The following is a 27,854-nucleotide window of genomic DNA, read 5'->3' as shown; positions in this document are numbered from 1 at the left end:
TGTTCTCAATGCTGAGAAATACAGGCAGATACTTATCCATCATGCAGTACCATCAGGGAGGCGTATGATTGGCCCCAACTTTATTCTTCAGCAGGACAACAACCCCAAACATATAGCCAAAGTCATTAAGAACTATCTTCAGCGTAAAGAAGAACAAGAAGTCCTGGAAGTGATGGTATGGCCCCCACAGAGCCCTGATCTCAACATCATCGAGTGTGTCTGGGATTACATGAAGAGACAGAAGGATGTGAGGAAGCCTACATCCACAGAAGATCTGTGGTTAGTTCTCCAAGATGTTTGGAACAACCTACCAGCCAAGTTCCTTCAAAAACTGTGTGCAAGTGTACCTAGAAGAATTGATGCTGTTTTGAAGGCAAACGGTGGTCACACCAAATATTGATTTGATTTAGATTTCTCTTTTGTTCATTCAGTGCATTTTGCTGATTGATGAAAATAAATGATTAACACTTCCATTTTTGAAAGCATTCTTTGTTTATAGCATTTTTTCACACCTGCCTAAAACTTTTGCACAGTACTGTGTGTATATATATATATATATATATATATATATATATATATATATATAGATATATAGATATATAGATATAGATGTATGTGTATATATATATATAGATATATATATGTGTGTATATATATGTGTATATATATATATATATATCAACCATTCTATGATCTGCTTCTCGCAACTGAAAGAGGGCACCATGGTGGATGTTAGCCGACTTGCTGACCAACCACAAGCATTACCTGGTAGGTAACCACCCATACAATCTGATTGTGATTCAGACTACGAATGCCATGAAAATATATATATATATATATATATATATATATATATATATATATATATATATATATATATAGTGTTTATATGTAGAAAGGTGGGTGTGGGGCAACTGTCTCATACATATTGCATAAGTAACACAACATCTAGAAGTAGAAAGCTTTAAAACATATCTTTAGCCATCCTGTTTTTAGTCAGGGTAATGGTGGATATTTCTGCCATGAAATAAGACTAATATGATTAATTTCCTCATGAACAGATTAATATTGTCTTTGTTTTACAGTGATCCTTTTCACTATTGTATAGCACCAACAAAAGTTACCAGCATTGTTGTGTACTTACTGTATTTTAAAAAGCCATGTTGCTCCCACAGTTACTAGCTATTACTGAGAAACACAGTATAAATCTCAGTGCATAATACTAAAACTGACGACCATGATTTTTTGATTTCCACTAAAACACATTTCTAGTGCATTTGCAGAAATAAAGCTGTTACATTACTATGAAAAATGTTATTCCTAATGGAACTCTCAAAAATATATCTGATTTATATCAGCATTGCTAGGATGAAACTGTTAATTTGTCTGACCCTGCAACACACTGGCTTTTATCATCGTTTTGGTCTCAATGCGATGTCAGCTGTCTCTTTCTCTTGTTTCTGTTTCATCAGAAGCATGCCAGCCTCGAATTCTACTCTATAGTAGCACACTGCGTTGGATGCAGAATTTCTGGGCTACGTGGACCAGTGTGTCTCGTCCCATATGCCGAGGTCAGCTCTTTCACAATTTGAAGCCAATCCGGCGAAAGCTTAGTCAGCACTACAAACAGTTGTCTTATACAGCTAGTTTTCCACGACTACAGGTGAGTGTCTACCGGTTGTATTAATCAAAAATACAAACTTTGTTTTATCAAAAGTAAGGGTATACGTTTAAAATTTCCTTTGGTGTCTCTTCATTGAAAGTTTCTTTCTTTAGACCTGTTCCTTCTTTTCAGGTTCATTATTGGGCATCTTTTGCCCAGCAGCGAGGAATACAGGTTGAGTGCAACAATGGACACATTTTTACACGAGGTACACAGCGTTTGGTTCCACAGGGTAAGTGAATGCAAATTAACTGGTGCTTTGTTTGTAGTTTTACATATATTAGCTCAACAATCTTTAATATTTTCAAAATACTTTTGAATTTAAATTGTTTTGTGGTTATTGAAAATTATGGTGTGTTATCAGAGTGAAATGAAGAAATAAGTAAACATCTGTTACAGTATTATAAAGTAGAAATTACATGTTTCCATACAGGTACACATAAACTATTGCTTTTAAATAGTTTTCCTTTGCCAAGAACAATACCTTGGGGTTTATGCCCTGCAGGATTTCAGATAATACTATGATCTAACCTCTGTAAAATGATGCATTTTTAATTTCTACCCTAGCTCTTCCTTATTTCCCACAAACTTTATCAGTCTTCATTTTATATAGTACATTTTACAGAGTAGGCATTCATAAGGCACTTTACAAAATAAATCAGATAAAAACACAATATATTTCGATATATAGAAACAAGATTTAATGCAGGCATTATAGTATAGTAGCTAAGACACTGGACCAAACCCCAAGGTTGCCAGATAATTCTTGCTTTCATCCTGGTAATTGCATTTTACTTGAGAACTTGTTAGTGTTCTGAGCCTGCACTCAGTGAAGAGTTGTTGTATGCAAAAATAAATAAGTGAATTTTGCAAGTGCTCCAAGTAAAACAAATATACATATGTGTCAGGGATTTTATTTTGTACATTATTCTACATTTGTAAATCACCCTACATAAAGCTGTCAGAAAAATAAAGTAAAATAAATAGGTGATTTACAAGTATTAATGTCAATCTACTGACTGTAAGTAAAAATGATGTCATGATTATATTAGGTTAGATTGGGAGTATTGGGACAACAAGACAATAGATTCAGGACCATTACAGTTGTTAGTAAAGATTCAGGTTGGAAAACATAGATCCCGATATACAAACTGATGGAGCTGTCTGTCACAAAAATACTATAGTATCAAAGTAAAAATGTTTAATATATTTAAGACTATGTACACTTGGCATTCACATTAAATAAATTATGATCTGCTGTAGTTTTATGTAGTTCATTTCTTAAACGAGAAGTTCCCCATTTTTGGCATAGAAGCTCATTATTATACTAAGATATGTTTTGATTTGATACCCAAACAACTTTTACATCTGTTCCTTTGTGTACGCATGAGTTAGAATTGCTGTAAAAATACCACAGTTCTCCTGTCAAGTTTTTTTTTTTTTATATATTTTTTATAAATCTTGACTTTTGTGTGAAAAGATGTGTATGCATATTTTGAGCCTCTTTTTGTGTGTACACAAGTTTTATAAATCTGACCCTGTTGAGGAATATGGCTTTCCTTTGTGAAGCAATCTGCAGATAAGACGTTTGTTTAGGTTAGCTGGTTGACGGAAGAGAATCAAAGAAGGGTAAGAAAAAGTGGTCCTGTGAAAGGATCAGTCTGTGAAATTGAGAAATTTTGTTTGATGACCTGTGGGAGAGAAAGAGTGTTAGGATGGAATAGGACTAGTGGGATGAAGGTTTCATTATTGGGGTTCTTTTAGAGTAGGTGTTACAAGGTCTGCTCCTGGCTTGATTGAGGACCCTGTTCACAATAGAAGCATAATGAAGAAACATCTAATTTTGAGTGCTTCATTACAGAACTCAACCATATCACTGCAGATATGGTGGAGTGTAAGGAACTGAAAGGTGTAGAGTTCTTTTTAATATGCCGGGAATGGAGCTGTAGAGAAGGTAGCTTTGTGAGTAATTTGATTTGTAATAGAGGTTTTAAGTTCTGGAAAGCAGGTGGAAAATATCGGAAAATTGTAAAGTTTTGGTGAAAATTTTGACTGTAAACCAGATGGATGGAATCTAGTAAAATCATTAATGAATTCCCCTTCCTGGCTTCTGGAGCAAGAGGCAGTGCCAATACAATCATCAATATATCTTTTGTGCATGTCTGGTACAAAGCCTAGGTAGGAAACAAAGAAAGGTTGTTTTGTCCAACCAAGGAGGTTGATGGCATAGCTAGGTCACATCTTAATACCCATTGCAACTCTACTGACATGGTGAGAAAAGAGAAAGCATTGAGGGTAAGAACTAGTTCTACCAGTCTGATGAGAGTGTTTGTGGGAGGATCCTGGACTGGACGTATGTTGAATGCCTTTCTGAGGACAACAAGACCCTCCTCATAAGGAATGACTATGTACAGAGAGGTGATGTCTATGGTAGAGATAAATCAGTAGAACTGTGAAACCTAAAGCTGTGAAGGTATCTAGAGAATATGGTTAGTATCCTTTGCAGTAAATATGAAGGGAGACCTTCAACCAGTGATCTTCTAATACTGTTGAGGAAAGATGAAATAGAAGTAGTAGGACAGTTGAATACAAAAACAATTGGGCATCAGGGATTTCCAGTTTGTGGATATTGGAGAGAAGATAAAACAGAGATATCTTTGGCTTTTCAACAATTTGGTGGTTAGCATTGGAAAGTAATTCCTTTCTGCTGACGAGAAGTGGAATGGTAGAACTTACCTCTTGCTGGTAATCATCTATCAGATCCTTTGTGAGTGGAAGATAGGCGGCGGTATTAAAAGAGTTATTTTGAAGCTTCTGCAATGTAACGGTTCTGCCAGACTACCACTGCACCCCACTCGTGTGCAACTTTGATGATAATGTCCTCTCAATTGAATTGAGTACGTAGTGCCTAAAGTTTACATTAGTTAAGTTTGGACCTGGGACAAGAAAGTTTCTCCTACATAGTGAGATGTGAGGCAGATCCTGTGATAAAACTGGTTAAGGTCGATGTGGGACTTGAGTATTGCCCAAGTTTTTTAGCACAATAATGAAAGACAGACCCTTGCTGAGTAGTGATTGTTCATCCTTTGAAAGAGGGAAGTCAGAGGATATAGTAGCTACAAGATTACTGTTGAACAAAATCAAAGAAGTTTCATTCTGTGGCGTGATTTTCAATAAGGAGTTGGCTTTGCACTTGTTATTTTTGTTGAGAAAGACATAAAGCCTGGAATTCAAAACACGAATAAGGTTATCAAGGAAATAAACATACCAAGGAGTAATGCAATTTCCTTGATAGTACAATTTATCAGTGTAAGTTGTTGTTTAAGGGAATGTATGATGGACAACATATATTTATGTGAAAATTTGAGGAGACCCTTCATTTTGTTGTTGTATGCATGTGGCATACCCATAAGTTGTTGGGTTAAATTTTAGGTAGAATGCTTCAAGTAGAACCCTCTAATGGTGGCACCTGTTCAGAAAAACTAGTGATGAAGACTACTTATTATACTAAGCTCTTTGTCAAAAAGATTAACCTTTTTAAAGGCATCAAAACTAGGAATATACTATTTTCTTTTGGAACAATTAATTATTTTTGAAGGTTTTACTAATGAAATTTAGGGCGAGAAAAGAATAAATGCAAGTCTCAGTTGATTGCTGGTTGGTAGAAAGATTTAGTTCTATTGGCACTGACTCCAAATGGAGAGTTGATATGGAAACTGTATCAGCACTTCTAATTAATTCTGTCAAGAATGTCCAGTCTTGATGTATGTCATAGATGCAAATATCAATAATTTACAACTTTCTGCTTACAGGTGTATCTCTGCTCCATTACATGAATTTTGAAAAAGCTCTAAAAATAAAAATTAAACTTAAAAAGAAAGCATTTGTATTTAAAAAACTTCTTAAATTACCCTAAGTTCTTGTCAATAAGCCGCGGCTTATCTAAGGAAAAAAGTTGTGAAAATGAAAAAATAGAATATCGGCTTATACATAAGTCCGGCTTATACATCCATCGCGGGGGTTGCGTTCCAGAGCCACCCGCGAAATAAGAATATCCGCGAAGTAGAAACCATATGTTTATATGGTTATTTTTATATTGTCATGCTTGGGTCACAGATTTGCGCAGAAACACAGGAGGTTGTAGAGAGACAGGAACGTTATTCAAACACTGCAAACAAACATTTGTCTCTTTTTCAAAAGTTTAAACTGTGCTCCATGACAAGACAGAGATGACAGTTCTGTCTCACAATTAAAAGAATGCAAACATATCTTCCTTTTCAAAGGAGTGCAAAGCAAGCAGTCAAAAAAAAAATCAATAGGGTTTTTTGGCTTTTAAGTATGCGAAGCACCGCCGGTACAAAGCTGTTGAAGGCGGCAGCTCACACCCCCTCTGTCAGGAGCAGGAAGAGAGAGGAAGAGAGAGAGATAGAGAGAGACAGATAAAAAAAATCAATACGTGCCCTTTGAGCTTTTAAGTATGCGAAGCTCCGTGCAGCATTTCTTTCAGGAAGCAGCTGCACACAGCCCCCCTGCTCACACCCCCCTACGTCAGCGCAAGAGAGAGAGAGAGAAAGTAAGCTGGATAGCTTCTCAGCCATCTGCCAATAGCGTCCCTTGTATGAAATCAACTGGGCAAACCAACTGAGGAAGCATGTACCAGAAATTAAAAGACCCATTGTCCGCAGAAATCCGCGATATATATTTAAATATGCTTACATATAAAATCACAATTTAAATGACCGCTACGCGCTCGTGTTGACTCGGCGACGCCCAGAGCAGAAAGAACGCGCTCCGGCCGCTCCAACCGCGCCATGCGGGGAGTGAGAGAGACGGCAATATCTCACACTCTCTCCCCCCTTAAAGAAATTAAATGGGCGCGAGTGAGACCACTGACCTCCCTCCCTTCTATTAGTTATAGGTTATAGTACGTTCGGCTTATCCATGAGTCCGGCTTATCTATGATACGATTTTATTTTAAAAATTCGTATGATTTTTGGTCTCCGGCTAATACATGAGTCCGGCTTATAGACAAGAACTTAGGGTACTTCTCCGTTCTCTTTCCAGGAAGTGATACTTATTTGCTCCAAGTTTTTACACCCTTTTTTTAGATTTTAGTCAAATAACTTGTTAACCTCTTCTCTCTGTGTTCAAACCAATCCTTAATCACCAAAATTCTGTTGTTTACAGAAGATGTATTTGAGCATACAGTAAGCCTTTGTATTGTTTCCATTAAAGCTTTCTGCAAAAAGACACATTCTGGTTCTCAATAGTCAATATATCTTTTTTTGATTTACTGTACTAGAAGGTTATTATATTTGATTAGTAAATACGTTTCTTACGTTTTGTTATTCTCCTTGATATAGTATCTTGTGACATCATCCATTCATCATTGCCAATATTTAAAAGTGACCTGGTGATTGTTGTGCTTATTTACAGAGCAACTATTTCTTCTAATTTTATATAAGACAAAATTTATTACTTTAAATACATTCTAAAAAAATGTAATTCTAAAGCCTACTCAACTGATTGATCCATCATGTGTTCCTGATTCAGCTGGTACTGTGATGCGGCGTTTGATTTCGGAATGGAATGTTACTCAGATGATGAGTGAGCTAAGTCAAGTGACGGTTCACCTTATGGCCTCCACATGGGATGAGACTGCTGATCATCAGCTAAACACACAGGTCAAGAAAACTCATCTCCTTAGTTTGTCCTCCCTGAGTTACCAGAGGCAGAGTAACCGAATGGAAGAGGTAGGTGATAGTATTGTATATGAAACAGATACTTAACAAGAACTTTGCTTTTTCACTCAGAAGAATACTGAATATTTCACACAATGCCCTTTTCTTAATGTGATGTAAGATTTAATATTAATATTTCATAAATTATTAATTTTCGCTCTGTATTAATTATTAAACTCTCTCCTGTCCCACTTGACCTAAAACACACAGGTAACAGAAAAACAGCAGTTATACTTGACTGACACTAGAAAATATAGAAAACTGAGAAGTAGGGCTTTGTGTTAGAAAAAAAATCTGTATCTTACATCTGTTCACTTGTACATGCATGTATTAGCTTCATACATACTTAATAACAGAGTGATTTGATGTCCACTAACTTTCAGTCCTCAAAACTTGTTATCAAATATGGCACTAGCTATAGTGCTAGCCTGATGCTGGGTTTGCTTAGTCATTCAAAAAGAGAATTATTAACCAATTAACTAAAAAGATTATTCTCAACATTTAAATTATGGAGCATCATGAACTCACCCACAACAAAATTAACATGACAGCAAAGGTTCTTTCCTGCCTGATACTTGTAAACATCACAATTTTGTTTCCACCTCTCCATTCTTCCATCATCTAATTCTGCTTTATCTATTTCAGGGTCATGGTGACTCATGTAATGTCCAGTTAAATTAACATTGACAACTTTACCTGATATGATGTGATTTATTCATGCTAGCTGAACATCTTGACTTACCGACACTATAAATCTAAATATTTTTGGGCTGAATATTATGTATATTAGTATACTACCACATTTAAGTGCTTAATTTTTATTATTTAATTTGCAGACTTTAATGGATATATGCTTTTGCTCTGTTTCAAGTAATTAACAATATGTTTTTTTCTGAATATTTTACATATGATAAACAATACATATTATAATTTTATTAAATTTATATTATCTACTTTTTATAAACTTTAAGTAAGATTTTGAGTTGGCATCCAGAGTGATGCTGTATCTACATTAATTAACCAAACCTCCACTGAACATTATCAAATACTATGGTTATTTGTAAAACAAAATGCTATATAAAAATATTGTCATTAGGCAATCCACATCTCTAATGAATTTTAAATTTCTTGGAGTCATAGAAATATAAGGTGATATAATAATAAAGTTTTTTTTATTTTTCCTGTTCTTTTGGCCATTTTTAGGACGCCTCTCAAAAAGATGAGGGAAATGCAACTCATAAATTGTGCCTAGTAGACCTTCGGGCATCCTGGACTGCAACAAATCGTAACATTGCTTTTGGATTGTATGATGGTTACAAGAAAGCAGCAGTACTTAAGAGGAACTTGTCTACAGAGGCTTTAAAAGGGTTAAAGATTGACACAGAATTACAATCCAAAAAGCTGAAACGGTCACTTTCAAACTACTCTTCAACACCAGCATCCTTTACTCCTACCCCAGCTCCTACTGGAAAGGCTGAGAAAAGACAGAGTGAAGGTATATTAGTTATATTTGTAGCAGTAGCATGGAGTGCATTATTAGCAATTGTGATAATTCTGATTGGTTGGGTTCTGTTGCATTAGTTGTAGATCAAATCCAGACATTGCCAGAGTTTCTTTAACAAATTTCTAGTTGAAGAGTCAGTTTACATAACATACTAAAACATTTTCTGACACACTTAAAGGTGTACCCCACCCACAAATTATTTTTTATATGTTACTTACACAATATGGTTTGTAGTCGTGAGTGAAAAAAAATGATCTCACGTTTTAATGCTGAAAGGAGAGAAAAAAATTGATATTATAAAAGCTAATAGTGACCTGAGCAAACAATGTGAAAAACATCCATGATAAAAATCTATCATTACTTGTGGCGCATAATCTACGCATCAGTTATCCATTCATATGCTCACAATGTGCAAAACACATTTTTTTTCCTAAAGTATTGCTAAATAGATACTTCTGGGAAAATTCAGCACACATCATAAATACAAAACTAAAGCCACAAGAGATTGACTTTTTGAACTGAAGACAGGACTCTTGATTAATGAATGAGGGGGAGAAGGCATATCCTTAGTTGAAACATTTGGAAATTTAAGTTATAGATACAATTAAAAGTAGCAATAATAAATCAAAAATATGCAGGCAAACAGTATTAGCTGCTCTTGTTATTGTCTTATTTAAATAATGTACACAAAATTGCAGTGTGGTGTAGTGGTTAAAGCTTTGGACTTCAAACCCTGGGGTTGTGGGTTCAAATTCCGCTACTCACAATGTGTGGCCTTCAGCAAGTCACCTGACCTGCCTGTGCTCCGATTGGAAAAAGATACAGAAAATTATATTTAACCAATTGTATCATAAATGTTGTAAGTCACCTTGGATAAATGTGTTGGCCAAATAAGTAAATGTAAATGTAAATTAGTCCAATAAGAAATGCAATTCCATATATACTCCTTCTCTGTCAGCTATGCTAGCCTTCAGCACCCATCTTGTGTTCTTGTTTATCTCTGGATTGTTTAAATTTCAAAAGGGTCTCATTTTAAAGCTTTACAAATGCTTTTGATAAATAATATGTGACAAAAATAATTCCACAATGGCAGACTAGTTATTACATAAAAATGATAATCTTTATCATGATACTACTAAATTAAAATGCAAGTGTTATTTAGTTCAAACAAATGTGTCTGAAATGCTTATGCTCTTTTCAGTACCGATATGTTTGCATTTCTGGTGATTTTCATATAGCTGTTTTGGTATATTAATTTTTTTTCTGTGACTAAATGTGTGATAATTGAAAAAATTGCATGGACTCAAGACTAACATTTTGTTCCTGATAGCCTTCTTTTTTTCCACATTTTTTTTTTTTTTTTTGAAACTGTACATCTAGCTTTTTATTTTTAACTTACTGTGATTGGCAGAATGATTTGACACTTACCTACATTCTTGTATGTTTTTCACATCTGTCTGGATGTTTTATTAAAGAAAAACACTAATCCGTACACTTTCCAAATCATACTTTCCTAACAAACATCTTCTAGTTACAGAAGTAAGTATTTACATTACTTAAAAGTGGCATTGGGCTCCAAATGCAGGTCAGCTGTATGATCAACTGGCAAGTTCTCCACTGATGCAAGGTACAGGCAAGCAGTACCTATTGTAGTGACAGTAGGCTACAAAGACAAAACATGAGGCTACTCCAGTCAGAAACTGCAGGTTTATAATTTTTTTAATCTGATATAGCATGAAATGTCAATTTTTTTTGTTAGTTTGAATGTGACTTGTCATTTTCAGGCTCAAAGAGACAGCTCAGCTTCTAGTAAGCTTTTATAGCATTTTACTACCTTGGAAAAGAGAGACTCTGAATTTGGCCCAGCTATGAGTATGCTTTACTATAATTGCTAAAGGGGTCATTTTAGTGATTATCTTCTGTTTTTAGGTACATCAATGCTTCAGAAATTGATTGAGGAAACTGATAAGTTTGTGGTATTCACAGAAGAGGACCCTGGTGTACGAGATCAACTGTGCGGCATTGCTGCTTGTCAAACTGATGATATCTATAACCGTAACTGGCTCATCGAACTCATAAACTGTCAGGTACCATAAAGATGGGGAAAAGAGCCAGAAAGTTAAGATTTCAGTATGGAGGCATCTGTGATTATTTATTTTATTTTTTTTGCATCTTGGGTGCTAAACTAATTTTAACATTCCAGTGCATGGATTAGTCAATTTAGATTTTTAATGTAATTTGTTGAAGTAATGTTGTTATACACAGGAATAAATTACACATTTGACAGGGTTTTTAAATGTTTTAATTCTTTTCGAGACTGAAGTTGTATAGTAGAATGAGAAATGCAGACACTGAGTTCCTCCTCCTTGCTCAACATAGTGCGTAGTTGTTTATAAAACTGGTTTATCTTATTTCATTATCATGTGTTTGCTATTTAGAATAATTATTGAACATGTTTTTTGTGCTTATTACAAGGCATTTAAATTTAACTTATTTTTATTTAATGCAGTGGATGTGTTTATTTCTGTGTTTAGATGATGTTGCGTGGTACAGAGACAGCGGGCTGTGTGTTGGTTTCTGCCGCCAAAGCTCAGCTTCTTCAATGCCAACACCATCCAGCTTGGTACAGTGACACCCTCAAACAGAAGACAACATGGACGTGCTTTCTAGACGGCATGCAGTACTTTGCCACTATGGAGCAGAACCCATCAGAATTAGAAGATTGGCAGCTTTGGCTGGAGGTCAGTCTTTGCATTGTTCTTGATCTACATTATATTTTGGATTTATTTGTCTGTTAAAGTGTCAAAAGCAAGGAGTAAAACATTCCTCCCCATTTTTTTGTATCTGAAACTGCCAGAAACTTGTCATAGTAAACTTTACCATGTTGATAAAAATCATGAAGAAAATACGGTTAATGAATAAAATATGAGTAGCACATTGATATTTATTGTAGGGTCCCTTTTAAAGCTGAGGACATGTTTTAAATCACAAACTACTGTATGTCTTGAAATTCTCAGTGTTTTATTTACTCCCTTTATGATACAGATAATGTTATTGTTATGGAGACATGATGATGTTTATTTTGGTGGCAGGCAGTACTGATTAATTTTCTCTCTTTCGTCAAGGTGAAAAACATCGAAGAACATAGGCAACGGCATGTGGACTCTGTCTTAGAGCTTATGGAGAGTGGACAGGCTGTAGGCGGTATGGTTAGCACAACTACAGGTGTGTACACAGTCATTAGTTAATTTAGATTACTATTTATTTAGTTAGTTGTCAGTTTTTATCCAAAGAAACTCATAAAACTTGTAGGTACCATACCCTTATTTTTAGTTCTGCATATTTATACAATAGGAACGCTGGCAGCTTAAGTAATGTTTTTTTCATACCTACACAGTGAGTTAGTTTTGTAAATGTGACCTCTTGGTTTACCGATGTAACACTGATGACACTGTGCCTCAGTGCCTACAAAACAATAGCACAATGAGAAACAAATGAAATATACTCTTCTCAGTGACCAAAGGAACATGACAGTATTATGGTTCCTGTGGTGGTGCTGATTGGCCTCATGCAACCAGGTCTTTCTGGGAGTCTGTTGAACCCACTACCACCAATAACATACCTGAGCGATGAGCCCAGCAAATGAGGACACACACATAGGCGAGGGGTAGGAGCATAAAGTGTATCAGTGCTTTTATTAAAACAATCCAAAAACAAAAGTTATTCAAAACAAAGTGCAGTGCTCAAAACTCTTCAATAAATAAGTAATCCATAAGAAAAACTGTGTGGAGGTTAAAAATCCGAATAAAAGAGGTTAAAAATCAAAGAGACACCTCAGTCTGTAAAATCCACTCAGGAGCCCCAATGCTTCCCTACTTACTTGGAGTGTTCACCCCTTATCCTATTCGGACCTCACAGCGGGAGAAGACAACCATCAGCAGGTGCAGTCAACCCTCACTGACAGGTTCTGGTCCCTGCAAACCGTGGCTCCCAGCAAGGCTCTTGATCCAGTCCTCACATGTTCCTCATTGCCAGTCCATCAACATCTACAGGAGACACAAAGTTTTCTCTCTCCCTACCTCCTGCCTCACACATCTTCAAAACACGGGTGCTCTCTCTCTCCCTCACCCTCTCTATCAATTGGCTCCTTCTTGTCTTCTAACCTCCATTCTCTCTCTTGCTTTTTCTTTGCTTCTCCTCTCCATCAGCACAGCACATATTCCAACTTTGCCTCCCCGACTCTCCCCTCATCAGTGCCACAGTTGGCGAAGACATCAGCAGTAATGGTCCCTTCCTCATTCAGCTCTCGATCTGACTGTTTCCTTCAGCGCATCTGTCATGTCGCTTCATGCCGGCTCTCCCATCTTCCTCACTCACAGCAGCTGGTGCCTTCTGGACCCCTAATTAGATCACACAGGTTCCCCACTATCCCTCAGTGTTCAGTGTCCTCTGCAGGGCCCTGACCACCTTCCTCTCCTCCTCTGTACTGGTTGTTGCACAACATTTCAGTCGCCTTCCCTCCTTCCGCTCTCTATTCACTCCCTTTCTGTCCTGTGCAGGCTCCTTTATCCTCTACTCCCTAATTGGGTACAGGTATGAAGACTGCTCCCTCCATGGCATCATTGAGGTGTTTGACTGATCTACCCACCTCCGCATGTGTATGAGGTACAGTCAGCCACCTCCCCAATTACCAGTGGAGCAAAACGCACTCGTGCATACCCGCACCCAGTTGGAGCCTGCAACTTCTCAGTGAATGATTATTTATGTAAAATTGGCTGCTGATTTCCTAGCTGTGGAACCACTATACCACAGTGCTTTGCTTTTTCTTATTGCCCTTCTAGGTTCATTGTTGATGAGAAGAAAAAAGCTACATCATTTGCGTCTCTCTTACTATTGATTTTTTGACACTTAATATAAAAAATTGGACTACTTATGTCCACTTTAGTTTTTCAAATTGATGATTGGTGACTAAGCTTATGAAAGCGAAGGGTTATGTCCCTGACCAAATGTCTTTGCTGAATGTTAAACCCAGATGTAGAGAAGCACATATAGTTGTTTATATTATAAGGGTAAATCAGAAAGTAAAGGTTTTATTCCTTCTCCCCAAAGAAATCTCACTATGGCATGTTGTTTAACAATGGCACAGTCCTGCAGTGGAGTGTCCATGTTCATTTGATCTTGGTTTTAACTAGACTAACGACAGAGCACTGCTATGTGCATGTTAAACTGCCCATAAGCCATCATGAACATGTTGTATAGAATTTGCTTCTATCAGTTGCAGTTACCATGTAATTTTCCATTTGCCTTAACTTTTTGGTTTACTCTTGCATTACCTTAAAGTAGCAGCAGAGCAGGAATTAAGTCAATCTTCTTTGTTATTTGATAATATTGTTTTCTTGCTAATTCATCTTAACTTGTAGATTGGAACCAGCCATCACAAGCACAGCAAACTCCACAAGTCCAGAGAATCATTTCTCGATGCAGCTGTAGAATGTATTACATTGGTTACAGCCATGACATTGATCCAGAGCTGGCTACACAGATTAAACCACCAGAAATCCAAGATGAGCATGAAAAAGAAGATTTACTGAAGAAACAAGATGGTATGATGTGTGCAAATGTGAATACAGTATAACTACGTTTAGGACAAGGTGTTCTTTCATATAATACTTCCTAATTATAATATCTGCAGTATATAGTGCACTGTTTAAGTTTATAGTTAAACCATTATCATTATGAATAAATATATGCACCTTAGGATTTCTGTGAATTACAACTAAAAACATTATGTCTGGAAATTTAATGAATGACATTACTTTATGCAAATATTTAGTCCATGTACTGTATAAGCTTGGGTTTGGCTCATTTTCCACTGCATTGACCACCCAGCACCACTGGGTTGCTTATTCTTTCAAGCATTATTACTGTATTGATCCACCATGAGATGAACTCATTTTTTAATTGTTTGCTGTTGGAAAATTACAAAAATTATATTCTTAACTCACAAATTACTGGACTCATTGCTAAAGTTTGTCTATAAAATGGGAAGGGAACTGGTTATTTGTAGATAATTGGTAACAGTCAATCAAAGTAGGAATAAATGTAGTGTTTTGAAAAGTGTGGTCCATACCATTATTTATCAGTTACAGTAATCCCTCCTCCATCGCGGGGGTTGCGTTCCAGAGCCACCCGCGAAATAAGAAAATCCGCGAAGTAGAAACCATATGTTTATATGGTTATTTTTATATTGTCATGCTTGGGTCACAGATTTGCGCAGAAACACAGGAGGTTGTAGAGAGACAGGAACGTTATTCAAACACTGCAAACAAACATTTGTCTCTTTTTCAAAAGTTTAAACTGTGCTCCATGACAAGACAGAGATGACAGTTCTGTCTCACAATTAAAAGAATGCAAACATATCTTCCTCTTCAAAGGAGTGCGTGTCAGGAGCACAGGCTGTCAGAAACAGAGAGCAAAGCAAACAAATCAATAGGGCTGTTTGGCTTAAGTATGCGAAGCACCGCTGTTGAAGGCGGCAGCTCAAACCCCCTCCGTCAGGAGCAGGGAGAGTGAGAGAGAGAGAGACAGATAAAAACAAAGAGTGAAAAATCAATATGTGCCCTTTGAGCTTTTAAGTATGTGAAGCACCGTGCAGCATGTCGCTTCACTAAGCAGCTGCACACAGAAGGTAGCAACGTGAAGATAATCTTTCAGCATTTTTAGACGAGCGTCCGTATCGTCTAGGTGTGCGAACAGCCCCCCTGCTCACACCCCCTACGTCACGATCAGACAAAGTCAGCGCAAGAGACACAGAGACAAGTAAGTTGGGTAGCTTCTCAGCCATCTGCCAATAGCGTCCCTTGTATGAAATCAACTGGGCAAACCAACTGAGGAAGCATGTACCAGAAATTAAAAGACCCATTGTCCTCAGAAATCCGCGAACCAGCAAAAAATCCGCGATATATATTTAAATATGCTTACATATAAAATCCGCGATAGAGTGAAGCCGCGAAAGGCGAAGCGCGATATAGCGAGGGATCACTGTATACTAGTTGTTGAGCAAATAACTGTCATTGACAAATGTCTGTGTTGGTAGAAAAACTGGAAAATCTACCCATAAATAAGTGGCAAAAAAACTGTAAAGGCGTATTTTAAAAACTGAGAGAAATTAATAGACTAATGGGTTATGAAGTTGTTCCAGGAAAGGAACCCAGTATCTTGTAGTTATTTTGTCTTCCCTGTAACAAAACAAAGAAATTGTAGTATTATTATTGCTCTATGTTCACAGGATGTGGAAAGGAATATTTTTGGTATGGAGCTGGACTGATTATAGTGTGTAAGAGTTTTAGAGCAAACTGAGACTTGTTTCCTTTGGAAGGTTGTTTTTAATCATGTATGAAGTGCATTTTAAACATTACCAGTGGAACAGCAAAAGTTCAAAGCTCAATAATTAATTGAATAAAAGGATAATTCCACTAGTCTGCATCACTATTATGGCTTTTGACCACTTGGAGTTGATACCATTTGTATACTTGTATCAGTCTCAAACATTTGGGTCCTGTTTTGCTCTCCACCATAATCTGCCAGAGCCCAACTGTAGAACGTGAGTATTGTCACCAGTACCTTCCCTCTCCATCTGTTTTAAAAGCAGCACCAAGCCTTTTGCTGTAATAAGCAAAGTAAGTGGAGTTGGACGCTACTTGCTGATTATTAAGGCAAACAGCAACATACATAATGTATCTCCTTAAATGGTGAAAAGTGTATAAGGTCAACTCCCAAGAATGGGAAAGCTTGCAGATAAATACTTATTTATTCTTGCTTGAACAAGTCTCTCACAATGGGAGTTTAGAACTGTTAAAAATCCCTCATAAGTATGAACTGAAACTTGAGACAGTTGATAAACTTGTGTTTCTTGCTGGTGAGTCTTTTGCAATACTTTTAGCTATTAGGTTAAATTCATAATTGTGTGAAGTATAATGTAGGTAACCTGAAAATAATGGAGGTATTTTTTTTATCCTATTGCCCATCCCAAATTGTAAAACACATTAGTTCAAAACACTAAATTCAGAAGCTATTGAATACGGAGTTCCGTTAGGTCAAAATTGTGAGTTACTAGGAAAGTATGTATAACTGGAAATATGTACTTGGGGTTTAATTTTTAAATGTGACTGTCCTATTTGTATTAAAAAAACTGAACAAATACACATGACCTATTTTTCTCAATGCCCTCTGCCTTTTTTATAGGAGCTGTTGATACTTTTACACTAATCCACCATGACCTGGAAATCTCAACTAATCCAGTGCAGTATGCCATGATACTGGACATTGTAAATAATCTTCTCCTGCATGTGGAACCCAAACGCAAGGTACTGTATGGAGCCTAGTGTGACCATAGATCAGCAAAAAGTGACTTTGTATTTTATAATACACATTTCAGTAGTTACAGCCAAACCCAGACTCATGGGAATGATAAACATTACATTTTTAGTAGTGTGAGTCATATAATCTAATAGGAAAATTGAAAACAGTAGGATTAGTATGATTTTAAAAATATGTTCTTTCACAATGCATAATACAGATTGCAGAGTGCTGGATTTAGATAAACTGCAACAAGATATCCTGTGTTTTTTCGGTTTGCATTTCTGAAAGTGAATTCACTCCATTCAACAATCTTCTATCCTAATCTATTTACAGTATGTCTTCCCTGTATAAAAAGCTTACTTTGCTTTTGTTTAGATATGTGCTCTAGTTTATTTTATTTTTATTTTCCTTCATTGTGGAAGGTTTATAGAGGCATTGGACAAGTAATAAACACCCAGGATTATTACATTGTAATTGTAAATGGTAAAGTCAGTGTTAATTTTAGCCATTCATGAAAACATGTGGATGTTGACGGTAGGAGACCACTTATGCATTGCTTGCTTTTTTGTTCAGGAGCATAGTGAGAAGAAGCAGAGGGTCCGATTTCAACTGGAAATCTCCAGCAATCCAGAGGAACAACGTAGCAGCATTCTTCATCTGCAAGAGGCAGTCAGGCAACATGTGGCACAGATCAGGAGACTTGAGAAGCAGATCTATTCAAATTTGAGAGTATGCTTCTCCTCTCTTGCACTTTATTAATATATATATATATATATATATATATATATATATATATATATATATATATATATATACTTTAAAAGTTGAAGTAATACTACTGGCAGGATACATATCCAGGGATTTAGATTGGTGAGCTAATTTACCAATGTGATTAAATCCCTGATAGTAAGGTCCAGTACTACATATTAACAAAAAGAAGAGGACTTTGAGTTATTCATATAATAGGACCTAAATGTAAGATTCATGTTTAGACAGATTTAAAATCAAATAAACTTTGTTCCCAGATAAAGCTCTAGTTTGGCAGTTTTACGAAAGGGGTGATCCATCTGATCCTTGGGCCAAATTCACATAATACATTTCCCAAATAATATACATAACAAGGGGCAATTGAGTTTATAGTGATCTTACAATTCTGCTTTTTATTGCATCAATGATTGTTTTACATCACAATAACAAACATCTGAGACTAAATCTTATAACACATTGCTGCAGTATCTTGCAGTGAGCTGTTTTCTTGACCAGATTAATATTAATCATGCTGAATTTGTTTTTTTTGTTTTTTTTACTACACTGCACTATTTCTAATATATATTACCTAGGTCTCCTTTGCTGCTTTGAAGCTGGAGTTAAACCCAGTTTTATCTCATTTCCTTTTCCATTTATGTTATCTTTAAATAGAGCTAGTGGAACCAGACATTTTTTCCTGCTAGCTCCTGACTTGTTGTTTTATACAGTTCATTTTAGCTTTCAACACTGTATCTTTTGATTTACTACTACAATGTATGTATAAATATAGTATGAATAAATATGAATGTAGTACAGTAAAATTGCTGAACCTGTTGAATTCAACTAGTCATTTCAGGATGAGGGAAAAAATGAAGACCTATCTGACGTCAACCAGAAACTACAGAATCAGCTAAACCAAGAGAAGATGGACTTGCAGATGAAAAGTGAAGAACTGAACATTTTAATCAGGTAACATGTAAAGACTATTGATAACTACTTACTATTGCTATTTTAATGAATAATGTAAAAATTGAAAGAGTTTCAGTCAAGTTTATTTATGTTTGAAAGGTCATCTAACTAGTGTGGTATATGTAACACTGCACAATTTAACTTTGCAAGTATTCCATTGAAACTTTAGATAAAGCATAGAGTAATTCAGTGTGTAGGACCCAAAATGGCATCCCACTCATTATGTTTCTACATGTTGTAGGTGTTTCAAAGATTTCCAGCTACAGAGAGCAAATAAGATGGAGCTGCGCAAGCAGCAAGAAGACATCAGTGTGGTACGCCGTACAGAGATCTATTTTGCACAGGCACGATGGAGATTGACAGAAGAGGATGGTCAGTTGGGCATCGCCGAGCTAGAGCTGCAGAGGTTCATGTACAGTAAGGTAAATGCTAACGATAAATCCGCTAAGCCACATTGTACTTTTCAGTTCATTTGAAATCTTTTCTATCCATATTTCCTGTTGAGGACTGCAGTGGGAGCATGCAAAACTAGAAAGACCAAATTTCTCCTCTGCAACTTTTTCTAGTACACCCTGAGGAATTTGTAGAGGCTCCAGTGCCAGCTTAGAGACATACAGTAATCCCTCTGACATTTCCTGGTTCTGCACTTAGTATTTTGTATGTGGGTCATGCGTTTGGCCTATAGAAGTTCAAGAAATACACATTAGCCAAAAAAGAAGGGGGAGGACTTTCAAAATAAAGGCTAAGCTAATATTAGAAAGGAAATTAATGTGTACTATTAAAATGGCAGAAATTAAGGATATCACATTAGTAGGCCACCGTAGTGATACACTTTACGGTAAAGGTAGATTGCAGTGAAATGAGAAACTAAGACATACACAGAAATGAACAGGGTGGCAATTGCAACTAACATTAGCATTTTTTTCTAAAAGTAAACACTAACATTTTATCTTTTCCAGCTAAACAAATCAGATGATACTGCAGAGCACTTGTTGGAACTTGGCTGGTTTACAATGAACAACCTTCTACCAAATGCATCTTACAAGGTAAGCAAGAACAAACTAAAATTATATGAAATAACAATATTCACTTTATTTATATATTTATATCTGTATCAATCAGTAATAGGTCAAAAAATAACATCGGCTGTTCACTGGTAGTTGTATGTATTTCATTTATTTTAATTGATATTTAATTAAATGAATAATTACTGTTAAAGATGTTTGGAAATTCAAACATAAGAGTCAATTTGCTAGACGAATGTACATCAACACCACACTATAGACTTCAAACTGTGTTCTGTAAAATGTGTTGGTAAAAATTTAGGTGCATAATTCCCATGTGATTGATAACTTCGTACAACTAACCACTGGGGAAAATCTAGGTTCATATAAAGTACAAATCCCAACATATGTACTGTATATAAATAGCAGTCTACAGATTTAGGTTTATTTTTTTGTTTTTTTTATTCTTACACATAATTTCACAAGACAGTCATGTCTCAATGTGTGAATGACAGAATTGAGACCATTTGTAAATATGGCCAAAGGCCATAGAGAAATAAGAAGGTAATGATGTTTTTCTAAAAATTGCTAAATCCTGCTCCTGCTGGCTACACAGGCCCTAAGCCTTTTTCTTTATCATGTACTTGCGCAGCCATGGAATGATACACTCTGCGCAGAGGCAGTGGTGGAGCTGCAGGCATAGTAGTCTTTCAGCTGCCTTTCATCCTGTACTGATGCTGCAAGAAACAAACTAGCAATTCCTTCAAGAAGTTAGAAACACTATAAATAGTAAAATATTTTTCTTATTATTTTAAAGGGTCTCAGGAGTTTTCTGAGTCTTGGAAGGCATTTTAAAGTTTGTGTTGACAGGCACAACTCCATGTGGCTAATTCTTATGCATTCAGCCCACATCACCTTCCCTTACACAGACAAGACGTGCGGCAGCTGAGACTTGAAGATCAGTTTGTGCTACTCTTTACTGGCAGTTAAAGTATGCATATGGTGACCCATATCAGACCCACAGAGCCTCAATGGCAATGACCTGTACACTTTGTGACTGACACACAACCAAATTTTGCCAAATGGCCAGTCACAAACTGGAGATGTAAGTCAGAGCATAACATATTTATAACAACACATTATAGTAAAACTGTCAAATTTACTATATTTGTGAAAGAATGTCTATACCTCAAAACAGATCAAAATAGATTAAACAAATTTATTGAGATACAAAATATACAGAAAATTAGTAGTACAAGCTGGCTGAAAAACCTAGTGCTATCACATACATGGGTACATAGATAAAGACCCACTGTTACAAGCATGCTTTAAAAATCAAACTTAAAAATAGCATCCTACAATGGACCTGAAGTTGACACTATGCACATTTGCTAATATTATAGTTTAAAGTAGCCCTCAGGGATAACATTTAATCAAATAAATAAAGGTTCTGAAAACCATTTGGTTGCAACAGACTACAAACTGAGACTATCACAATGCACAAAATTAACATTTTTAACATTTGTCCTAATAGTATGCAGCTTACTGCATTATTAGTAAATTAAATGCATTCTTTGCTCAATATTTATTTGTATTTGTGCTACATAATCAATATTAAACAGTACACAAGACTAAAGTGGTATCCTGCAGATCTTACAGATCAAAGAATCAAATAATATTAAAGAACATCTTTTGTTATTTAATGCCCCTGCTTCCTGAAGCCTAATTCTGTTTTTATTTGCATATTTATAGCCACATAACAACTAAAAGCAATTATAACCAGTGGCAGCTAGGGACCCTTGCCTTACTTCTGTCACACTAATTTGCTAAAGAGATTTTTTCATTACTCATATTTGTACAGTGTGACTTTACAAAAAAAATGAAAACTTGCTAAGATTATCAAGAAATTATTAAGGAAAATGCATTTTATTCTGGAAAGGTCTTCATTTTCTTGTCAGTTTGTGAACAGTAATTACATAAAGTAGTTTTTGTTTTGCTAGCAAAATTATTTATGACTTTTTAGCAAGTGGTGCTCCCTTAATATTAAGAAAATATAGTAATAACCTGTAAAGAAGTGCTCACTCTGTAAATTAATTTTTAACCCTAATATGTTCAGTTAATAAATGAGCCAAAGCAACTGTTACCACTAAGCAAAACCTGGACTGAAAACAAAAATCAGTTATGTTCAGTCAGTACAATGAGAACAGGCTTTACCAACACAACAGACAATTTTTCAGCTTTCTTCCTTACTGTGGTGTTGGTTTTATTAGTTGGTTTTAGTAGCCAAAACCTGCAAAAAATATCAGCTGGCAAATATACACTGATCTCCTTAGTCCTAACTTAGTGATGCTTGATGCATTACTACATAGCACAGATAAAATAGTTTTTAAAATTCTGCATTTTAAGAATCAACAAAACATAAAATTTTTGTAAACTGCAGATAAGTATCTTTTTAAGATTGTGTTTTATGTTGCACCGGAATCCCATGGTTACAGTTACAAGTATTTATACTGGTTTAACTGCAGTGATCAACTGTTCCTTTTAATGTAAGTTGTAGTGCAAATGAGATTAGTAAAAATATTGCTTTTATGTGTCTTACCTTATATGAAACAACAAGCTTATTTTACTAAAAATTGTAAATTTAAATTAAATTAGCTTCAACCTGCCAAACAGTCCCAGAAAATGTGTAATTTTAAGTAACAAGTACAACACTGTTTTAGACATTACATTGCCATATTCTTCTACTTTGTTTATTTCTACATTGATAAATTCTATGTCTCTCCTTCACTGACTTTTTTCTTTCCTTGCTTAACTTTTCCTTGTGCAGCATGTTAGGGTATGTATGGCTCTGTTAAATATGTTTTTTCTTGTTTTCTTTCTTTTTTTTTTTGGGCTTTCATTTTAAATGTACATTTCCATCTTGCATCTTGGCCTGATCTATTATGGGTTGTGTGTAAGACTTGTGCATAAGAATTCATGACTCAAATAATGCCATAAGGCTGGCATCACTTTCCACATTCATATTCATCCAGAGAAAGGCCAGTTGTAGCCAAAGGTTAAGAAGATCCTCAACTGAACTATGCACATTAATGAAAGGATCTAATTGAATAAACATTGTTGCTACATGCTTTGGCCCACTGCCATCACTTAAAACACTGGTTCAGGCACTTGACTAATTTGTAAAAGCGTACCAACTTTAATATGCTGAACTGCACAGCTGGCTTCCAATTGCAGTGAGAGGTGGCATTGCTTATTTCATCAAATAGACGATCAGCAAGTAATGTGACATTATAATGAGGCTCATAGTTCTAGACACATGCCTCCAATTAATGGCCTTCTCAGCTCCCATATTCTGTTTTATAATTTTTTGCATTTATTTTCCAGTTGTCAAGATTAGACTGTTGTGAGTTAGTAAAGTTTCTTGATTATTTTTTTCTTTCTCTTTAGGTGGTTCTAAGACCTCAGAGTACTTGTCAGTCTGGTCGTCAACTGGCACTGAGGATTTTTAGTAAAGTGCGACCTCCAGTGGGAGGAATCTCAGTTAAGGAACATTTTGAGGTTAGTTTTTTTTTTTTTTTGCTTGTTTTCTCTAATGTTATACACTTTATTCACTTGCAAAAAAAAAGATGAACATGTTAAGATTAATAAACAAGATATATATTATATCATATGAGAGAACAGAATTGGAGAAGAGGTTGTTAGCAAACCAAATATATCTTTTTTCTGGGAAATTCAGATATCTGACTTCATACCTTTTCAACATAGCAGATTTATTATGTTGAATTGGAAGGGATATTATTTATCAAACTACTACCTGCACCAATGTGGCTTAGTGTGGAGGGTTCCATGATGCTAATATTTTGTTTTATTTTTTGATTACATCTTTGGTTTTTGTTGCCAGGTGAATGTAGTGCCACTCACAATCCAGCTAATGTACCAGTTTTTTAAGAGGATGATGGGTTTTTTCTTCCCGGGACGTAATGTAGAAGAGGAGGAAGTTGGAGATGAAGAAGACAAATCAAAATTAGTAACCACTGGTAGTCTCTCCTTTCATTAGAAACACTATTTTGTCTGAGATGTTTGCAGTATTTTTCTCAAAGAAAACAAAGAATCACTTATACACTGGAATCATAATTGTCTCCACTGTGTGTGTAGAATTGGAATAAAAAAAGAATTACATTGTGTGTTATGAGTAATAGTGACTTAAACAAATAAATTGACACTAAGCATTTTAGTAAGGTGCCAAGTGGGATCATATCTGACTTGTGTACACAAGTCAGATGCAAATGCTTTGCCTGTATTTGACAACCTTTTTATTTAAAATAGTAAGTAAAAAAAGACAAATTCACATTATATCCCTGTTGTTCACTAATTGAAGTACTAGTATAGATCTCTGATTGGGCATTATCATTGTAAAAATATCTAATTACTCATATATTTGTTCAATATTTGAATTCATCCATTTTAGATAAACTCAGCTAAGCTTATTTTTGCAGTATTTATTTAGCTTAATGTTTTGTTCATTGTCATAGTGTTATATAATGCCTTTAAGAGGACAGAATTTTATCTGTACACATAGCTGGGTTTTCCAAAATTAGGAAGTATGTATGTTTCAGCCCTACCTGTAAAACGCAAAGGCATCAAATTTCATGGTAAGAAATGTTTACATCATTTTCAGGAGTCCCAGTGGTGAAACCAAGACCACTTATTGGAGCTGAAGACACGGTTGGCTCCCTAGGATCTGCTAAAGGGGTTGCTCAAGGACTGAATCGCACAGCTGGGGTCAGAAGATCATTCCGTAAACCACCCGAGGTACTGTAAATTTAAATTTAAAGATGCGCATTTTTTGATGTGGCCTTTTAATTTCACTGCACAGTTACTATGATATTAGATTTCTGGGTTTATACCACTTCGCACAAAAAATATACTTAATTTATATGTCAAAATGTATTACAAATATACTGAACTTTTAGTTCAAATCTATTTAACACTAAGGACAACATGCTAACAGTTGGCTGAAGAAAAGTAAACACTACATTTCAAATAATGTGTGCACTCAATTTTTGTAGTAAGAATCCTTTTTTAATGCAAGAGAGCATCCTTGAGTATCAGTGGCATGGAAAAGTGTGACAATATGGATAGTTTTTTTTTTTTTTTTTAGAAAAACACCTTTTTTCAAGTAGTTTGTGAAAGAGTCTTTCAGACATAGAAGACTATTAGCCTGAATTATGGCCATCTCACTTGATGATGTGATTTGATCTGGCTTGGTGGCACAAAAACCAATATTAATGCTTGGGAAGAAAACCGTGTCAAACACAAATTTGCACAACTCAAATATTTTACTTTATAATATACCCATACTTCTGCATTATGCATTGCAAAACTAATCACCTAAACCAGTTAATATCGGGATTGAAAAATAGTGGGTCATAGCCCAGGTTGAAATCCTAGTGTGAAATGCCATGTGATATTTAGAACACACATATAATTTTATTACAAAACACCAATTTCCATAACCACTTTTAAGGATTAGATATCATGATTAACTTAATGCACACTCTAATTTATATAACTTAACATGCATCGTTTTCAAAATGTTTTTAAGTAAATATTAAAAAGTAAATGAAAACAATAGAATATTGTTAGAATCCAGTTAACCTTTCCAAACTTTTTTCTCTGAGGAAGAGCTGTGATACTTTCTTGTAGCCAATGTTTTGTTTTTTCTGTACAGCATCCTGTTGATGACATTGACAAAATGAAGGAAAGAGCAGCAATGAACAATTCTTTCATCTATATTAAAATACCACAGGTCCCACTTTGTGTCAGCTACAAGGTAAGTGGAACTTTAAGACAGGAATTCACAGCCAGTGCATACTTGTAACTACTAATTTGTGAAGAGTTTTCTAAAAGCATGTAGTACCATACTTAATTTTATATACTTTATTAATAATCAAAGCATGTACAATTTTTGCAACATGTATTATCTATTACTTGGAGCTCCATAAAATATCTAAAGTAGGTTTATGATTCCCATTTATTTATAGTCACAGATATTGCATTGGCAGAATTAATTTAGAAGTGTACACCAGTTCACTTTAAAACATAAATTAAAATGTGAAAAATATTTAAATTATCTTTATTCCAGAGCTGGTACTGAAAGTGTTACAATATGTGGTAAACATAAGCATGACAGTAGTATTCCTCTGTTGCTTTGGCAGTTAAAAATAGAATAGCTTCTTTAATTTAGAACAAAAATGATTTGCTGAGGAGAGTGAAATCTTGTGATTCTTTAGCCCTTTCCGCAGTTTTTGCTTTTTTAATGTTCCTCCATTTTGACTTCACAAATTTGGTTTTCAGTGCCTTTATTTTTCCTATTTATTTGCTGTTTCCAGCTTTGTCTTTATGCCCTCCAAAAGAGCTGAAAATACCACATACTTGCAGCTGCCAAATGTTGCTGGTTTCCATCAAAGCATCCTGGACTACGTATGTTCAGTGCAATAGGAAATATTTTTCTTTGAGATTCTGTACTAAGATATCCTTATTGACAGAGTGCCTCTTCTCTATAGATGCCCATCTATATGAGATTGGTTAGAGACTTCTACCTACATAAAGCAAAGGAAGGCTATAAAAAGATATTGAAGCACATTCAGTTAACAATAGTACAAAATGTCATTAAGAAATAGCAGTTAAGGGGAATTGACACATATAATAGCTCATATACAGTAGTGTACAGAAAGGCAAAGTAAATCCTCCATATGATCGTAAGGCTCCTCCAAGCAGCTTTTAGCTGAGAAAGGACTGGTGGTGCACTGCTCTACTGGGTGGTGTTACTTATACGGACATGGCTTTCATGGAAGTACCATTGGAAGGAAAACTTACCTGCTATGCCATTACAAAGAACAACCTCTTTTAAGTACGCAAAACAAACTCTGCATAAGACAGGGGCATTTTGGAACCAAGAGCTGTGGGCAGATGAAGTTAAAATTGAACTCTAGCCACAACCACAAAATGTTTGTTTGGAGAAAAATGGGTGCAGCACTTGCATCATGCATCTTGCCAAATGTTAAGTATGAGGATGGATCAATTATATTTTGGGTATTGTGTGGCAGCTAGTGCCACAGCAAGTATTATCCAAGTACATAAAAATTGATACTATTAAATATCAGCAAATCGTTGAGGATAAAATCTGACAGTCAATCAAGAAATTGAAGCTAAAAATAGATAATGATCCAAAACGCACATCACCATCAACTATGAAGTACCTCACGAAACACAAGGTAACAGTTTTGGAATAATCCGTGCAGTCCCCAGACTTAAACATCATTAAAAATGTGTAAATAGATGTTACATGTGCAATGTACTCATGACAATTCAAGAATTTCTCAGAAGTGGAAGCAATTTGCAAGGAAGAATAGGGGAGAATTTTCAAAACAAGAATTCAGAGACTCACAGTTGTGAGTCACAAGCTCACAAGCTGTGGTTTTTGCCAAAGGGTGAAATGTTTGTAATTGACAAAATAACATAAGTCACTGAAAGCAGTGGATCTTCACCTCAATAACAACCAACTAAATCATATTGATGACCTGTTAGCCTTATTCAGAGGTATTGTTGATTTAGTTGAAACAGATAAAGTGCTTACTGTGTTTTATCCTGCATAAATTAAGCAGCACTTTGTTTACATGCCTGATGGCAATGTATTTGTTCTTTTGCATCTGCATCCATATCCACGTTTTGAAAACTCTTTTGTAAAAATGTTAAAAGAACACTCTAATCTCCCTGCACAGTTAGTTTAAATGCCATTTCCAAATGAACTGTATGTGTGTGCCATTTGATGGACTATCATCCCCATAATATCAAATGCTTCC

The 27,854-nt window shown here is 35.5% G+C and overlaps 1 protein-coding gene across 2 annotated transcripts in view; it reads left to right on the top strand.

Moving 5' to 3' along the window:
* Window positions 1–27,854, top strand: part of LOC114655542 (protein KIAA0100-like) — a 97,439-nt gene that overhangs the window by 63,579 nt on the left and 6,006 nt on the right. For both annotated transcript variants that reach the window (XM_028806622.2, XM_028806619.2), the window contains exons 23-39: window positions 1,473–1,663; window positions 1,796–1,895; window positions 7,217–7,416; window positions 8,608–8,899; window positions 10,838–10,995; window positions 11,443–11,649; window positions 12,034–12,133; window positions 14,329–14,511; window positions 17,153–17,274; window positions 17,843–17,998; window positions 18,864–18,985; window positions 19,227–19,407; window positions 19,945–20,031; window positions 23,437–23,547; window positions 23,891–24,026; window positions 24,668–24,801; window positions 25,721–25,822. In XM_028806622.2, coding sequence (XP_028662455.1) covers window positions 1,473–1,663; window positions 1,796–1,895; window positions 7,217–7,416; window positions 8,608–8,899; window positions 10,838–10,995; window positions 11,443–11,649; window positions 12,034–12,133; window positions 14,329–14,511; window positions 17,153–17,274; window positions 17,843–17,998; window positions 18,864–18,985; window positions 19,227–19,407; window positions 19,945–20,031; window positions 23,437–23,547; window positions 23,891–24,026; window positions 24,668–24,801; window positions 25,721–25,822 — 2,582 coding nt within the window. The remainder of the gene's footprint in view (window positions 1–1,472; window positions 1,664–1,795; window positions 1,896–7,216; window positions 7,417–8,607; window positions 8,900–10,837; window positions 10,996–11,442; window positions 11,650–12,033; window positions 12,134–14,328; window positions 14,512–17,152; window positions 17,275–17,842; window positions 17,999–18,863; window positions 18,986–19,226; window positions 19,408–19,944; window positions 20,032–23,436; window positions 23,548–23,890; window positions 24,027–24,667; window positions 24,802–25,720; window positions 25,823–27,854) is intronic.

The sequence above is a fragment of the Erpetoichthys calabaricus genome, chromosome 8, assembly GCF_900747795.2.
Source record: "Erpetoichthys calabaricus chromosome 8, fErpCal1.3, whole genome shotgun sequence".
Lineage (NCBI taxonomy): Eukaryota > Metazoa > Chordata > Cladistia > Polypteriformes > Polypteridae > Erpetoichthys > Erpetoichthys calabaricus.
This window is presented reverse-complemented; position numbering and strand designations above follow the sequence as displayed.